Below are 18,562 nucleotides of genomic sequence, written 5' to 3' on the forward strand. Positions count from 1 at the left end.
TAATTTACGTTGTAAATATTTTGTGTTCCGCTTTTGTTCGTAATTTATCCATGAAATTTACGAATGAAAATTAGGGAAACACCAGCCAATATGTCTGGACAAAACAGTTGAACCAGAGAAACAAAGTTGACCATTAGAGTGAAAACGGTTCCCCACTTTTCCCTCTCTGTTTCTCATTCACTTACTGGTATTTAAACAATCTCTTCTCCCTCTTACACAGAAAGAATAATGCAAAAGCCAAACATTATCCATCTTTATCAAAAATAAAAAAATAAAAACAAAAGAAAAAGAATAGATTATAAGTAAGAGAGAAAAAAAAACTATAGCTATATTGAAAAATGGAAACTCTAAAAAATAGGTTGAGTTTTCTTGTAATTTTGGCTGCATTAGCTTTTAGCATAGAGGCAAATATTGGTGACTTTGATGAGGTGTGGCAAACTCGAGCCATGCAAGCAGAGAAAACTGCTAAAGATTACTATGATCCTCATCCTGAAATAGTTGCAGACAATCTCAATGAACATGTTCATGAGTATTTCTCTCATTTCTACTACTTTTTACTTTTCTAACGTATTATTGTATAAGTATTACCGAGTTGTATAATAATGTAAAAAATTATGTGCGAAATAAGGACGTAGTCTATTTCAGAGACAAGGGGAAGGAAAAAAAAGAATTCACCTATGCATTGGTATAATAATGTTCTGGCAAAGGAGATTCAATTGACTTGCTTAGATGGTAAGGAGCCTCCTCCAATTTTAAGGTTGTGGATTCGAGTCACCAAGAGAACAGAAAGATGAGAGTTCTTAAAGGGTAAAAAGGTTAAAACGAAATAAAATAAAAGTTGACCATCCTTGGGCAAATGTAGCTCCCAACTGGCTGGAAATGAAATGCTGCATTGGTAATGCTGAATTTTTAGTCAAGATTTCTTAAAGTATCAACCCTCACAGTTCATTTTATTTATTTTGAAGGTCATCAGAAGGCAGGAATAGCACAAGAAGGGACTTGCACAAGTACAATGGTCCATGTATGGCTACTAATCCTATAGATCGTTGTTGGAGATGCGATCCACATTGGGCTAAAAGACGCCAGAAGCTAGCTGATTGTGTTCTTGGATTCGGGCACCATACAACTGGTGGCAAAGGTGGCAGAATCTACGTAGTAACTGACCCTGGGGACAACGATATGGTGAATCCTAAGCCAGGGACACTGCGCCATGCAGTGATTCAGCCAGGGACATTATGGATCATATTTGCACGTCCTATGATCATTAGGCTTAACCAGGAACTTATCATGACCAGCGACAAGACAATTGATGCCAGAGGGCAGCAAGTGCATATCTGCAACGGTGCTGGTTTGATGTTACAGTACATACACAATGTGATCATTCATGGTCTTCGTATCCATGATATAAAGGCTGGTAATGGCGGTTTGATTAGAGACTCAATCAATCATTATGGTTATCGATCAAGAAGTGATGGTGATGGTATTTCTATCTTTGGATCAACAAACATTTGGATTGATCATGTTTCCATGTCTAATTGTGATGATGGACTCATTGATGCAGTGCAGGCTTCAACTGCTATTACCATTTCCAACTGTCATTTCACCCACCATAATGACGTAAAAATTAGCTCCAAAATCGGCATGATAACATTTTCTACTGGAGAATGCCAACAACCAGAATGTTTTAATATGTGAAATGTGTTTTTGTTTAGGTTATGTTGTTTGGAGCAAGTGGCAGCTACTCACAGGACTCAATTCTACAAATAACACTTGCTTTTAATCACTTTGGACAAGGGCTGATCCAGAGGATGCCAAGAGTGAGATGGGGATTTGTTCATGCTGTCAACAATGACTACACTCATTGGCAAATGTATGCCATTGGTGGAAGTCAACAACCTACCATCCTCAGCCAGGGCAACCGTTTCATCGCCCCGCCTAACCGTAACGCCAAAGAGGTAAACCAGATCAACAATATCTGTAACTAACAAGGTTGCATCATGAAATGAACAAAGCAAGAATACATGTGACTAACTGTTGTTGAATATACATGCTAATTCTCATTTACCTTATCTTGTAGGTGACCAAAAGGGATTATGCAACTGAGAGTGAATGGAAGAATTGGGTGTGGAGATCACAGGGAGATCTGATGATGAACGGCGCTTTCTTTGTCGAATCTGGAAATCCCAATCATAAATTCACAAAAAGTCCTGACTTGATCCACCCCAAGCCGGGATCATACGCAGGCAGGTTAACAAGATTTTCAGGCTCTTTGAACTGCGTTGAAGGGAAGTCTTGTTAGAGTTTTGTCTGCACAACTACTTATAGAAATAGGACCTGAAACTATACAAGTCAGTTTGCTCCCTTTCTCCTCTCACATGCAAAGCTTGTAGTAGAAGAGGAGAATGAGTGTGAGCTAAGATGGAAAAGCTTTTAGGTTTTTGTTTCTCTCTACTTCTGTAAATTCTTGACACGATATCCTTTTTCCTTCTATCAATGTAAAAGCGATAAATCAAATAAAACTGCTATTTGAATTTGATATAGCCATTTTTCATGATAATTGGACATTCACACATTAGGATGCTGTTGCCACTGAAACAACAAGGTGTTTCTGCAACAGAAACGTGAAGGTTTTCAGTATTCAGTCACAAATATCCCTAGTTTAGGAATCAGAAGTAGCACATACAAAAACATATGTATATCTGTACAAGGTAATCATTTATACAAAATTTCTACTTCCTGTGTCTTGTCAATGGAAAGGCATAAATGCTTGCTATGGCAACAACTAATTACCGAAATATTGAATGAAACTTTAGGCGCAGATTTCTCATGCATTTGGGTGACTAAAGCTGGAAGCTAAATTGCTATCAAAAGCTGAAGATAATGGTGTTATATCATATGTTTGACGTATCTCATCTCTCCTCCAAGAAAATGTCATCTCACTAAATTGCCGAAAATGTTAATCAATCAGTGTAAGATCTGTAAAGAATTGCTCACACAAACCAAAATTAGAGGAGTAACTCGTAAATTGAAAATCAAAGTGATCCAACAAATGAATTATCTAAAGAATTAGTAAAAAAGGCAGCCTGGTGCACTAAAACTTCCGCTATGCGCAAGGTTTTGGGAAGGGCCAAACCACAAGGGTGTATTGTACGCAGCCTTACCTTGCATTACTGCCAGAGGCTGTTTCCAAGTAAAATCATAAATATTTGGATTAGTTTTGCCTCCCCACAGTTACATCCAAAATAGCTAACACATAGTATCAAAGTATGCAATCTCATAACATTAACATTAGATTCCTAGTTTAAATAGTCACATTCTGCTTTTACTGAAAGGTATAATGATGTCAAGAACTTGAGAAAGCAACAGCGGGATTCTATTTCGATCATAAATATCAGCTTTATTGGATTAAAAAGTTAGTTGTGAAGTACTTTGGTTAATATCTCAACCATCTGCTCCCTCCTTCCATTCTAAGTAGGTTGCACCCTTTCCTTTTTGGTCTATTCCAAAAAGATCGACACCTTTCTATATTAGGGATATTTGAGACTCCATATTGCTAAGTGACATACTCTTATAGGAAATAAGAGTGCATACTGAAGATCACTATATACTGGCCTCATTTGCTAGCAAGGTTGGTTAAGATCTCAGCCGATTAAGTACATTTGTTTTTATTAAGATTTAACCACTTAATAAACCCTCATATGGTACAAAGTCTGAAATCGTTCAATCCCTTTTCTTACTGTTTTATTTCTTAAATGTTATTTTTCTAATTATTGCGGTATTAAACTTCTCGTTCTCCTCTGATCTTATCTCCCTGTACAATCTTATCATCAAGAGCGAACGATTTCTATCTTCATCTTCCCTCTCTCCTCCGCTGTCGAATCAATCATCTAAAATAAAGGAAGAAAGAAACATTTTGTATATTTGACAAATGAAAATGGCCACAACCTCCCATTCGTATTTTTAATATTAACTTATCTCGGATATAGAGGTTCTTTTGTGGCCTCATTTGTTTACGCATAATGGAGTTCTAATCTGATGGTTTAGACCTTAGGTCATTAAATGCCATTAAGGTTTAAAGTTTACTCGTGCAAAATAATTGTTCAGGAAAAAACCAGCACAAACAGATACTGATTACCACCCCTACAATGTAAGAATTGTCTGTGTACTATAGCCTAACGCTAGAATTGCTCCGTTGGACAAACACGTAATAATCTAGAAGCATAGATACTAATAGGTTACAAGACACAAAAATCCTGCCTAGGACAGTCTGATGATATTTGCATACAAAGAATATGACAAGATGTCAATGTAATTTTTTCTGTTATCTCCCTAATTTCAGAAACCACAATTGCTTTCAGAGAAGTTTCGACAAACTAAATATGATGGATCAGGCATGACAAACCTTTCTGATTCTGATTGATAATCCTACGTTGTCCTCTAGTCACAAGAGGTGCCTCAAGTTTCATCAACTTGGTGAACTGCAAGAGACAATAGAAAGATGCAGCAGAAAAAAGTATCGGAAAGTAGAGGAGCTCATCATATTCTAGATAATGAAAGACATGTCTAATAGAACAGGAAAGAATTATTAAGAATACCTGTGAAGTCTTCAGCTCTAGCTCTTCCCATTCTAGAGATGAATCACTTCCCTCCACTATTCCAGTCCCCGCATAAATTAATGCACCAAGACCCTAGTTATTACATTTCATCAGCGCGTCATATTTGAATAATGTATTGCTGGAAAGCCTTATAGAGAAAGTAAACAAAATGATGCATTTTGCGCCTAATGGCTATATCCAAGTAAGATCTGTTGTTAGTGCTAAAGTCAAGTAAGAGTGTATTCCTAAGAGGAATTCTAGCACTTAAAATTGATTTCATAAATGTTTAAAAAAATTGCAACAGTATCGACAAAAGTCAAGAAAATCCTAGAATGTAAGCGAGATACAGCGATGTTAAAATAATAAGGCAACATACAAGTGAATGCAAATAGACCAAATTAAATGGGGATGGAATTTGTTTTTATCAGATGTTAAGTCTAAAATAATTAGCATCTCATAAGAAAATACAGCATTTGCTTACTTTTTAAAATTTTTTATTATGTGTGGAGCACATACATGCAAACTAGTTTTGCAAAGTTGCAGGAGACGTACTCAAAAATGAAGGTGAAGTGCTATGAAGTATTAACCTCACCTTTTCAACCAAAGCTGACCTTATTCCAACAGCAAATTCACTCTCTTCCCCTCCAAACCAACCAACAGGACCAGCATACATTCCTCGGTCAAACATTTCTGGCAAACATTAGCTGGTTAGGGTTCATATATACCAGAACACAAGGTTCAAGAAGCCATTGAGTTGAATTCCTTTTATAAGAAAAGGAAATAGAATTGCTAAATTACTCTGTTTGTACTGAGACATCGCATAAAATGATACTCCCTCCGTTCCAATTTATCATTTTCGGGTGCAAAAAGAGCTGGCTCAAGAAAAGAGTCATGAAACATGCAAAGCTATACCAACTAGCACATACCAGTTTCTGAAATAAAAGCCCGTGCATCTTCTGTAGGATACCCACAAACTGCTGGAGTTGGGTGCACCGATGACAAAATCTTAAACTGGAAAACTGTAGATGCTTAGTGCGGTGCTTTATAAAAGGAACAAAGGAAGCAGTAGATTGATCTTTACATATCATGAGCACATCTTTATGGATAATAGAAATTCAAAATTATAGTTGTTGCCAACTAGTGGGAGTGATTATGAACTAATTGTTATTTTCCACAATATAGTCGGGTATGCAGAATCTGTATATTACAACAACTTCAATTCGAGTTTAAGTATAAACAAGAACACAATGAAGTATCAAATACCCTCAACGCAAGATCAAAATGACCTTTACAAGAGGTGTATTTATTTTTCAGAAAAATAAAAGATGAAATAGAAATTGAATAGGCCAAGTCGTCCGAATTCACGGAGTTTCCTTAAGGAAATAATTCCCCTCACTGTACCCGAGTTTGTGGAATTTTTCCTCCCAGGATAAAATGGCCAACAGTCCAACTATAGCGGTACCTCAAATAGTCAGATTCAACGAATGCACTCAACGGTTTTTATGATCACACAGAGTATTTTGATGACAAGAAGAATGTTTTTTAATTCAGAAAATTTCATACTAAAAATCTGTGGAAGAAAGCAGGTTTTTATAGCCATAACATGCCTCTTAAAAAAGGTGGCATTGGTTCAATTTAGAGGTGTGACTTTTTCCTAAAAATGCATGTCTGTTTATCCTAAATAGTGCATCTGTTTCGAACAGGTATGTCACTTCGTGAGTCGGTGTGTATTTTCGTTGAACAATTGCAAATCCAAAGCCGAAGTTGAAGACGAGCGAGCGACGACGACGACGGCGCGAGGCATCATCTAGTTCTTGCCTCACTATCCATGTGGAGTTAGTGTTTTTCAATATAAACACCCTCAAATTCTCTTCTTCCACCAATGTGGGAGAAAGAGTAAACTTGCCAATTTGAGAGTACACTTTCTATTTTAATGTCTCCTTCCCTCTACTCTTTTACTCTTCATTTTTCCATTCACACTTCTTTCATCTACTATGAACCCAACAATCCCCCACATGAATGGGGAATGACAATTTTTCGTAAAACTTTTACGGACAAGTATATGATCATCAAGCAAAGACTGATTGCATCTGGATAAGTGGATTTCCCTTTGAACTTTCCGTAGTGAACATGCATAGAATGCACTCAGTCAATCGGTAGATTTGATATCTTTGAACCATCGAGCTTTAATATACACCTAGAAAACACATGTCACATAACCAGCTTTTACCGTTCATGGTTCTCACGATTTTTTTTTCAGCCATGAACACGTCCCGGTTTCATGAAAGCTTAGAGAATAGGCTTTTACTAACATTCTCTTTGAAGCGGCTTCCATTTCGCCCTCACATAGGTGATTTCTAAACGTTCAATCCTGTAGATTAAACTGTTTGGTCAAATCTGCCAAATTTAGATAGTCATTAAAAGACTTTTCACCTTAGTCTTATCCTGGTTTACTATACATTGTCTACATCACGAGAATGGGTTGGGTAATTGACAATGTTGAACCTGTCAGACGCAACTTTGTTTGATCTCCTTGAACCTAGCTTTTGGGATCTCCAGCCTGCTAGGTAGAATTACCGCCATACTGACTCGTTCTAGGCCTTAAACCCATTCCCTTGGATGTTCTTTCCACTCCTTCTCTAGATAGACCTTTTGTAAGTGGACCCGACATATTATCCTTTGACTTTACATAGTCAATAGTGATAATTCCACTAGAGAGAAGTTCCCTAACGGTATTATGTCTCCGTCGTATGTGATGAAATTTATCGTTGTACATCATGCTCCCTGCCCTACCTATTGCCGCTTGGCTATCACAGTGTATACATACTGGTGCCACTGGCTTGGGCCAATACGGAATATCTTTCAAGAAATTTCGGAGCCATTCTGCTTCTTCACCGGCTTTATCTAATGCGATAAATTCAGATTCCATTATAGAGCGAGCGATACAAGTCTGTTTGGATGATTTCCAAGAAACTGCTCCTCCACCGATAGTAAATACATATCCACTTGTGAATTTTACTTCATTCGATCCGGTGATTCAATTTGCATCACTATATCCTTCAAGTACCGCAGGATATTTATTGTAATACAAAGCATAGTTTTGAGTGTATTTAAGATACCCCAAAACTCTTTTCAGTGCCATCCAATGAGTTTTGTTGGGATTACTCGTGTACCGACTCAATTTACTAATTGTACATGCTATGTCTGGTCGTGTACAGTTCATTATATACATTAAACATCCCAATACTCTTGCGTACTCCAATTGTGAGTCACTTTCACCTTCATTCTTTCAAAGTGCAAAGTTCACATCCAATGGAGTCTTGGCAATACCGAATTCCATATACTTAAACTTGTCAAGTACTTTTTCGATATAATGAGACTGTGACAATGTTAACCCTTGTGGAGTTCGATGGATTCTTATACCTAAGATCACATCTGCAACTCCAAGGTCTTTCATATCAAACTTGCTCTCGAGCATTCGTTTGGTTGCATTTATGTCACAAATATCTCTGCTGATGATCAACATATCATCCACATATAAACAAACAATGACTTGGTGATTTGGTGTGTCTTTAATATATACACATTTGTCACATTCATTTATCTTGAATCCGTTTGTCAACATGGTTTGGTCAAACTTTGCATGCCATTGCTTAGGTGCTTGTTTTAGTCCATAAAGTGACTTAACAAGTTTACACACCTTATTTTCTTTTTCTGGAACCACAAAACCCTCAGGTTGTTCCATGTATATTTCTTCCTCCAAATCTCCATTTAGGAATGCGGTCTTCACATCCATTTGATGGATTTGAAGATCATATACCACCGCCAAGGCAATTAACATTCGAATCGAGGTTATCCGTGTTACTGGCGAGTATGTATCAAAGTAATCAAGGCCTTCCTTCTATTTGTAGCCTTTTACTGCAAGTCTTGCCTTGTATTTGTCACTAGTACCATCCGCCTTCATTTTCCTTTTGAAGATCCATTTAGAACCTAAAGGTTTATTTCCGGGAGGAAGGTCAACCAATTCCCATGTATGGTTGCTTAAGATTGAATCTATCTCACTATTGACTGCCGCTTTCCAAAAGGATAAGTCTGACGACGACATCGCTTCTCTAAAACTTTGAGACTTATTTTCTAAGAGAAATGTTACAAAATCCGATCCAAACGAAGTTGACGTTCTTTGACGTGTACTACGTCTTGGACTTTCTTCATTATGTACATTCTCACTTGGTTCATCTCGAGGTTGTTTAGATCCTCCACTAGACTGTTCATGTCTAATTTTATACGGGTAAATGTTTTCAAAGAATTCAACATTGTTTGATTCAATTACCGTATTTTCATTAATATTCAGATGTTCGGATATGAACCAAAAATCGACATGCTTTACTACTTTTAGCATATCCTATGAACACGCAGTCCACCGTTTTAGGTCCTATCTTAACCCTTTTAGGTATAGGAACTTGAACCTTCGCTAGACACCCTACACTTTGAAATATTTCAAGTTGAGTTTCCTTCCTTTTCATTTTCGTAAAGAATTGATTGTGTTTTACTATGGGGAACTCTGTTGAGTATACGATTGGCTGTAAGGATAGCCTCTCCTATAAGTTTTGCGGTAAACCAGAACTTATAAGTAAGACATTCATCATTTCCTTTAAAGTTCGACTTTTTCTTTCCGCAATTTCATTAGATTGAGGTGAATATGGGGCCACAGTTTGATGAATTATTCCATTCTCTACACATTTGCGCAAAGGGAGATTCATATTCTCCGCCCTTATCACTTCTTATCATTTTGATCTTTTTGTCCAACTGATTTTCAACTTCAGTTTTATATTGCCTAAACGCATCTATTGTTTCATCCTTACTATTTAGCAAGTAGATATAACAATATCTTGTGCAATCGTCAATAAAAGTTATGAAATACTTTTTCTCACCACGTGATGGTGTTGACTTCATATCACAAATGTCAGTGTGTATTAAGTCTAAGGGATTGGAATTCCTTTCAACGGACTTATAAAGATGCTTTGCATACTTCGATTCTACACACGTTTGACACTTTGATTTATTGCACTCAAAGTTTGACAAAACTTCTAAGTTAATTAGTTTTCGTAACGTTTTGTAATTAACATGGCCTAAACGTTCATGCCATAAATCATAAGACTCAAGCAAATAAGAAGAATTTATACTTTTATTTATTTCAACAGTCATTACATTCATCTTATAAAGGCCTTCGGTCAAATAGCCTTTCCCTACATACATTTCTCCTTTGCTAATTATAATTTTTCCAGAAACGGTTACACATTTGAATCCGTTCTTATCTAGGAGTGAAACAGAAATTAAGTTCCTACGTAACTCCGGAACATATAACACATTGTTTAGTTCCATTTTAGTGTCTCCTTCCCTCCACTCTTTTGCTCTCCATTTTTCTATTCACACTTCTTTCATCTACTATCAACCCAACCCTAATTTGGGAAGAATATCTGATGAAATACTAATAGACGCTTCATTCAGTTTTAGTTCTCATAAAACTTACTATCCACCTCAAGAACAATGTAAACCCACTCCACCTTTCCCAATCAGGGGGCATAACAAGAGTTTGAAGAAACATAAACAAGGCTATCATAATGCAACTTTCACTGACTACTCTAAACAGTTTCATATGGCACTGCATCAACTACAACTCGGTAAGTAATGAATGGAATAGAAGACGTTAAGACTTACCTCATCATCTTCAGCCTGGAGTCTCCCCCTCAATCGAGCATAAAGATGCTGAACTCTTGAAAACTTTCTTATTGCTTTCTTTGGTTCAATTAAAACGCTTGAACACACAGCCTATGAAACGAAATAAAGTTAAGAGAGAATCCAGCTAGTTTTATACAACATAAAGGGTTCCTGAGCTGTCCTAAAAGTGGATCGGGAACTTTAGAAATTTTAAATCCGGAATACAAAATTTTCAAAAGAATCACTTAAATGTACATGTCACCAAACGAAAATGAACAAGTGCTAGTCCCCCAATTAGAAATCTAAAAATTTCTGTTTCCCATAAGATTCTGTTCAGAAACCATTTAACCAAGCTTACCTCCAATCTTCTTCTTATGCACTCCCGTACTATAGCAAACTCATTATGGTCCTTAGCACTGTGGAAGAATATAAGAATATGGTCAATAAAACACCAATGGGAAAATTAAGTATGATAATGACGGGGCGTGTTTTATTTATAGAACAAAAAGCAGAAAGATGAACCTGGACAGTAAATCCTGTTCTATCTTAACATCCAGAAGCTCTGATCCACCTCTAGCCCGTGTTCCTGCTAAAGCCTCACTACAAATGCTGAGGCGGTCCCGATGAAATAGCTGCTCTGGCTATTCAAAAAGAGCATAAGTAATAAATAAATATATTCTATCTCCTCACCATTTCTAAACCAAGTGTACAAAAAATCCAGGTATTTTGCTACCACGGATAATAATTGGAACTTGAGATACTCAAAAGTGAGTTTGATGCTTCAGATCAATAGAAGGTAGTGGGTATGGGTTCTTATTACCTATGTTGCTCGGACTATTCAAAAATGTCATTAGGTACGTGTTGGATCCTTCAAAAGTAGTGCATTTTGAAGGATCCGACACGGGTGCGGCCACATTTTTAGAGAGTCCGAGCAACTTTGCTCATTACAACTTCTAATAGATGGAGCAAGAAATTGATCACAGAAATCTAGTTGTCACCAGTACAAATGTCTTGCTAATCAGCTAGAAATTGTGTATTTACCATTATCGTAGCCAAAACAAATATTTTATTCTATTCTGAAATTCTTAAGCGTGTTAAGTATGGTTGTGGTCACTGGTCAGACAATAAGCTTCATATCGTTTCAACATTGAAGGCGATACTTTCAGGATTTCATTCTAGGAAAATTTACAAAATTTAAGCATAATTAACATATTTCTTTTTTTGACTTGCTAATACACCATCACAGAAATTAATGTTTTCGGTCTCAATAATATTAGATGATACAACGAAAGCTGCAATATAGAAAGATTCAAAAGTATTTTTCTTCATGTGAAAATATTGTCATTTCACCTGGTTGATGTACCATGATCTAAGGTTGCAACTACTTCGATGGATGCACACCAAAGAATTGATGTGTTCTATTAATTGAAGAACAAGCTGACTCACACAGAATTTCTCCTTTTACATTGCTTCATTACACCATTTTGTTATTGAGAAAGAGTTCTGACTTACAGTGTTTCCAATGAATGCGGGGGAATGGGGAGGTTGCAAACAGAACTGATATGCATTTTCTCCTTCAACCTGCAAGATTTAACCCTCTATGTTTTAGCAAAAGTAAGCGATATTATGATAGTAAACTATTCAGAAAAAATAAGGTGGTCAATGAACACCTTTAAGCAAGCCAGCCATGTTAACGGATCAATATCTGCTGCTGTAACAACTCTGGTGCTACGAGCAAGAACTACCTGTTCCAAGAAAAGGTATGCACTTCAAAACCACCTAGACTTACTTATCATGAACCCATATATTAATTCGTGCATCAGATTATCTCAATTTTGCTCGGCTACTTCTATAGTCCTCCATAATATATAGGAGTACTTTATTTTAGAGTAACAACAATATACTTTGTATAATCCCACATGTGGGAGTCTCGTTTAGAGTTAAACATCAATGTTTTAGTAGAATATAAGGTCAATGGTGAAGACTATAAGTGATTAGAAAACACTAGTGATTGACAACCTTGATCAGTACGGAGTCATTTCTGCTTATTATTTGCAAAGCACGCTTAACTGCATGGTCCCAAGATGATTTACCCGGCACATGAGTTCTGGCGAGTATATGTGAATGAGGAATTTTTTTCTGCACTGTCATAAGAATGGAGGAAAGCTGCATTCATAAACATAGAGTTAAAAAGAAAATTAAGAAAAATTAGAATAAAATAAAACAACCAAACCAAAAAGATCAAATGAAGCGAGAAGGGGAGACCTGCCATATTGTGGCGCGAAGTTCATCTATTGCCCTCTGGTATGTCCATGAGGCAGCATTATCCCATGCAATTGTTGCAGCAATAATTGAACTTCCTTCAAGCTCATCAAACTCAACCTGTCATTTAGCATCTAGCAATGGATGGATTATATTCAAGAGGCAACATGTCTAACAAAAAGACCCTAAGCAACAAAGAGATGAAAGTCGATTCATTTACCTGAGGAACCATGAAATAAAATGAGCCAAAAGCACTCCATTCAGAAGCTATATTGGCTGTTGCATCAAATCGGATTGCCCCATAAGCACGAATTAGTGGACATTTCTTGGAGAGGAACCTTTGGCAGAGATAAAACGATGCTAGAGTTCAGAACATATAACAATGAGTTCAACTGAGTCTTCTGCTAACTATAAATTGAGGTCATCTAATTCTTGTTAGCTAAAAAATCCTTAAGCATTCTTGGTTATCTTTTTGTTGAAATTTTTCTGAAGTTTAGCTCCAACAATCTGATTATGATTCTAGATTACATTGCACTTCAAGTCCAGTTTATAGTTATTCGTGAAGTTCAGCAGCTCCAATTTTCAATTGCAATTAGTGAAACTAACATTGCATGACACATCATTAACCATGTACCGTGATGCTTATTAAGAAAACAAGCTAAGCAAATATGAACTTAGCCCTAGCGAAATCATCAACTCAAATCATAAATTAAAATGATACCTTTGGAGATCCCTGTGTTACCACTGCCCACATTCGGGATCATGTCACGAGATGATTATCTATTACTTTGACAACGCATGTTATGGAATGAATGACAAGACTCATGACCATTGATATGCCATGTTCTGCATCTTATTCTAAGAATGCAAGCCTCTGTCTTCAACAGTAGTTAGTCTTTGTAAATCATGTAAAGGAGTACCACATGCAACAATATAATACACAATGCAATTCCAAAGGAGATTATGCCATCACTACTAGGGAAAATGAAGTTTTTTGCATTTTACATCTATTATACATTCATCATTTTTTATTTACACCAATCTTCGGTCTTATAATTTGTCTCTAACGTGTTGTTTTCTCCCTATTCTTCGTTGTTTTACAACAACAACAACATACCAAGTGTAATCCCACAAGTGGGTTCTGGGGAGGATAGGATCTGTAGAAAAGATTGTTTCCGATACACAATGCATGAAAAATATGATAGCAAAATAACACGACACAAAGTAAATAAAGCAATAAATTATAATCCACATTGAAGAATGAGTAATACTACTGATATAAGGAGCAGAGGGAGGCTAGCTTCCTGCATCTCCCACTCCCACATAAAATACAACAACATCCGGCTACCTACTAACCTTATACTCTAATCCTTGAGCCCCACACCTTCCTATCTAGGTGATGTCCTTAGTAAGATGGAGCTAAGTCGTGTCTTGTCTAATCACCTCCCGTAACTTCTTCTTCAGACTACCTCTACATCTCTTGACTCCTGCTATCGCCAACCTCCCACACCTCCTTACTAGCACATAAATATCTTTTAATTCTTGCTACATTATCCAACCTCTCACACCTAATTACTAACGCATATATATTTATTTCACAAAGAATACGGTACAAACAAAAGTAGTGCATAGTATTTGAGAAAGTGATCGAGGGACATGCATGCATGCATGCATGAAATTACCTTCTAATAGCACGCCAATCGTCAAATGAGAAGGGACGTAAATGAGTAAAGAAGACAGCAGAGCCAACACCAGCAACACTGACCAATTTAGAATGAGAAGAAGTTCCATTGATACACATGATTTCAGTTGGTGGTCTTCGACCGGAGAAGAAGCAGCGAGGGAGGAGCAGATGGTTCTGCGCATGAAGCCATTCAAGTGCTTCTATCTGCTCTTCAATTGGCACCTTCTCAACATGATGACCATATGAAGTACCAAAATTTTGTCATCATCTTTGAGATATCAAAATCAATATTCCTAAACCACTATGCAGTAACTAACAAAATTGTAGTAATTCTTACTACGTATAGTTAAAATTATTTTGAAACAAAATTGTAGTAATTCTTACTATGTATAGTTAAAATTATTTTGAAACAAAATTGTTATAGCTACTTTCCTTTCACCCCAATTTATGTGGTTGTTCCTTGACTAAGCACAAAATATAGGAAGAAAATATAGCATTTGAAATTTGAGAAAAAATAAATTATAGAGCAACTCGAAATCATGTAAATTTGAGTTTTTTTATCACATATATACTTGGCGGAGCCAAGATTTTCATCAAAAAGATACAAAAGTGCATACGCGAACTAATCAAGGGGGTTTCAACACGTACTTTATATACATAAAACAATCATTTCAATCATGTATAAATAGTGTAATTTCTCGTCGAAGGGGTTAGAATGAACTCCGCCCCTGACCGAAGGAATTATGTTTACTATTACGTGATACTAGATAGGAGGTTGTGAACGATATGAAATTTGATAGAAAGTAATTAGGTAAATTAAGTTTCGCCTTGCTTATCCTTCCATAATAGTAGTACTTCATTCTTGTCCTCAATTTAAACAAAATACTTTGTCATGCTTGATTGTTTTCTATAATATTTTGCCATAATTTCTCCATTTTCATTATTTCTCTTTTGCTTTGATATGATAAGCTTTTTCTCGAGGGTATATAAAAAATAGCCTTTTTACCTCTACCTTCCAAAATAGAAATAGGGGTAAGGTCTATGTATATAGTACCCTCTTCATACCTGAAATTACATTGAATATATTATTGTTGTACTTCATTGATTATCACCTTAGAGAGATAAATAAAAACTAAATGTCAACACTATTTACGTTTGGATAATCATAATTGTAAAATGTTGCAAAGTTTTGAAAATCAAGAAAAAAATATGTCAAACACAGGGTAAATTTCATTCATGGTCACTTAACTTTGCATCCTAAAAGTCACTTTTCATTCATTCATGATCACTTAACTTTGTATCTATTACTCAAAAGTCACTTTTCTTTCATTCATTTCATCCATGATCATTTACTTTTACTCCGATCATTACAAAAGTCACTATGACCGGATTTTGCAATAATTTCATCGAAAAAATGACGTGGCAACCTTAATTAGTTCTTAATTTTAATTTAAGTGAATATATAATATATTACTCATATCTTGACCCTTTTTATATATGCACAATCCAATTTTCCTTATGAATTATTTAATGAAAGAATACCAATTTCTTAATAGATTAGATTACCTAATGAAGACTATTTTCATTAAAAAAAATTTGGTTGATATTTTTATGAAATAAAATTATACTTATATATTCTTAAAATCCTCTAAAGTTGAGACATGTGTTGGTAAATTATTTTTTTCCACTAATATATTATGACATATAGTTGATAAAAAAAAAAAAAAATTTCCTCTAAAATTGTGACATGTAGTTGATAATTTATTTTTTTTTCATACATTTTTTTTCTTGCCACTTGAGTCTTTGCATTCCGTATATCATAATAATATGATAAACTACTCTATTTATTAAGTTTGTCTTTGTATTTTTAATTGTTTGACTAATCGATTAATTCTCTTAAAATTTTTTATTGTAATATTCAATTTTTGATGAATGACATATTGTTTAATTAATTTAATTGATAAATATAAAAATTAGATGTCCTATAACTTCTTTATCTATTAAAGTACTTATATTTTGTAGTAAATTTTATCAACAAAACTGTACGTTAATATAACATTATTTGTACAAATTTTGACAATACTTATTCAATGACATAATTAAAAGGATTTTATTTTAAAACTATCTTTAGCATGTTGATTTATCTTCAATGAATTAAAATAATATTTTTTTTTTAAATAATATCATACATGTATTTCTATTTTATGTGTTTTGAAGAATTTATCTTGTTTATTACTATTTTTCGATGCACCTTTTTAGCAGATGAACGCAATATTATGAAATGTTTCATAAAAATATCAACCAAAAAAATAAGCTTCATTAGGTAATCTAATTTATTAAGAAATTGGTATTCTTTCATTAAATAATCCATAAGGAAAATTGGGTTGTGCACATATAAAAAAGGTTAAGATATGAGTAATATATTATATATTCACTTAAATAAAAGTTAAAAACTAATTAAGGTTGCCACATTATTTTTTCGATGAAATTATTGTAAAATCCGGTCATAGTGACTTTTGTGATTGCTGGAGTAAAGTTAAATGACAATGGATGAAATGAATGATAGAAAAACGACTTTTGCGTAATAGATACAAAGTTAAGTGACAATGGATAAAAAAAAATAACTTTTACGTAATAGATACAAAGTTAAGTGACTATGAATGAAATTTACCCGTCAAACTCATATCTGTCCTATTCAAAGGGTGAGAGGGGATACGATTTTCTAACCTTTAACCAATCAAGAGTTTGAACTTATCCTTGTAGTAATGAAACGTTTAAAATGAGGCAAATTGTAATTTGAGTCGACAAACACTATAATCAATTTTACAAGTTGCAAGCATTAGAGGTGATTTTTCAACGACAGTTTGGCCAAGTGCCTAAAATTTGGTTATTTGGAGAAGTATTTTTCGTCAAACCTTTTTAAAAGTATTATTACTCCTTTCTCCTCAAAAGAAAATAAGTACTATTTTTTTTAACATCTTAAAAAAATTATATATCTTAAACTTAACCAAAATAAAAAACTAATTAAATGCCTCGATCGAAGAGGAAGTAGATTTTTAATGCTCTTAGTTATGTAAAATTTATTTATTTGTCCTTGGCCACGACTCCGAAAGTTTCTGAAAAATAATACAGTAGTTATTTTTTTCTTATAAACCTGATCAAACACCAAATTTTCTAAACAAGCATTTTAGAGAAAATAGATACTTTTGACTTTATAAAATATGGCCAAACGGGCTATTATTGGAAGAGTGAGAACAATTAAAGCATTTGGACTTTGGAAACTGTTATTGAAGGTAGATAAGGAATAAGATCACAAATTCTATAGACTAATCTGAGCCAACCACGTGTCATAAACACACGATACACAACTTGGTGTTGGAGTACCATTTTTAGTACTATCTATTAATCCTTCATGACCATGAATACAAACAAATGTTGAGGTAACGTCTATATACACTTAAAAAAAAATAAAAAAATTTTACAGATTACCTCGAGGCGAATAATGCCAGAGCTGTAAGGCGGAGGCTCGGACTTAACCAAGTCGGATATGGCAGAATTGAGACGTTCCATGGCCAATGCAGGACTAGAAACTGCAGGCAACGTTCGAGTTTCAATGGTTCCAATAGGAGCTCTTGGATCGCCTTGGCATCCATTCATCGACAATGAACAACACTGACTATATCTCTATTCAGTTAAAAGGTATACATACAATTAGCAAAAATTGTTAAGTCAAAGTGAGAGGAGAACATATGAACTGTAGAATTGATACATTTATCTTACTTGGCTAGAGTTGAAGAAGTGAACATATTGCTTTTGATATAGAGGTGAAGAGGAAAGGGAGCATTTCATGAGTGATGTTGATTCAAGTTGTTCCATGAACCTTAAGGTGCAGTGTCTTGCACCTACAGCCATTTAAGATGGGGGACTGGACTGGGAATTGATATTGTTTTATTTGGTTGTGTAACCAGTTGCATAAAGATTATTAAACTTCATAAACAATATACCAATAAGCAAGTAGCCTTTAATATACACAAAAATGTTTGTTTATTATTGGCCATGGATGATGTAAGAAGATGGGCCACCACTACACATCTTAGCCGCTATAAAGTTGAATGCCAAGACCACAAATAGATGGCAAGAGTGGAAACTCTCTCGTCGTCTTGTGCCAACTCATCTCTTCCTCTACTTTATACTAACTATTTTTACTTCTTATTTTAACATGCACAGTTTAAAAAATCAAAACAAAACGTTAATTTGGTACAGGCAAAGGGGCGTTAGTAAACATATCCTTTTGTTAATTAGT

General features: G+C 35.1%; 2 protein-coding genes and 1 long non-coding RNA gene across 9 annotated transcripts; 2 read left to right on the plus strand and 1 right to left on the minus strand.

Moving 5' to 3' along the window:
• Nucleotides 1–107: 107 nt before the first annotated feature.
• Nucleotides 108–18,216, minus strand: LOC107875943 (isochorismate synthase, chloroplastic). Of its 7 annotated transcripts, none has more exons than XR_007056312.1 (16): nt 18,040–18,182; nt 17,749–17,943; nt 14,258–14,481; nt 12,796–12,913; nt 12,579–12,695; nt 12,333–12,479; nt 11,984–12,058; nt 11,826–11,894; nt 10,836–10,954; nt 10,672–10,729; nt 10,314–10,424; nt 5,522–5,606; nt 5,188–5,285; nt 4,403–4,688; nt 2,066–2,274; nt 108–489 (listed from the first exon to the last, which is right to left on the minus strand). XR_007056312.1 is itself a non-coding variant. In NM_001325078.1 (16 exon segments), coding segments are annotated over 16 exon segments (1,731 nt in total). In that variant the 5' UTR covers nt 18,172–18,216; the 3' UTR covers nt 1,979–2,260.
• LOC107875945 (pectate lyase-like) lies at nt 219–2,536 on the plus strand. Its single transcript, XM_016722856.2, has 4 exons — nt 219–529; nt 966–1,617; nt 1,713–1,955; nt 2,078–2,536. The coding sequence occupies exons 1-4, from the start codon at nt 339–341 to the stop codon at nt 2,297–2,299; spliced, it is 1,308 nt and encodes a 435-aa protein (XP_016578342.2). The 5' UTR covers nt 219–338; the 3' UTR covers nt 2,300–2,536.
• LOC124899337 lies at nt 17,822–18,428 on the plus strand. Its single transcript, XR_007056776.1, has 2 exons — nt 17,822–17,958; nt 18,048–18,428. It is a non-coding gene; the product is annotated as an uncharacterized LOC124899337 (long non-coding RNA).
• Nucleotides 18,429–18,562: the final 134 nt, after the last annotated feature.

This window comes from Capsicum annuum, chromosome 6 (assembly GCF_002878395.1).
Source record: "Capsicum annuum cultivar UCD-10X-F1 chromosome 6, UCD10Xv1.1, whole genome shotgun sequence".
In the NCBI taxonomy this organism is placed as follows: Eukaryota; Viridiplantae; Streptophyta; class Magnoliopsida; order Solanales; family Solanaceae; genus Capsicum; species Capsicum annuum.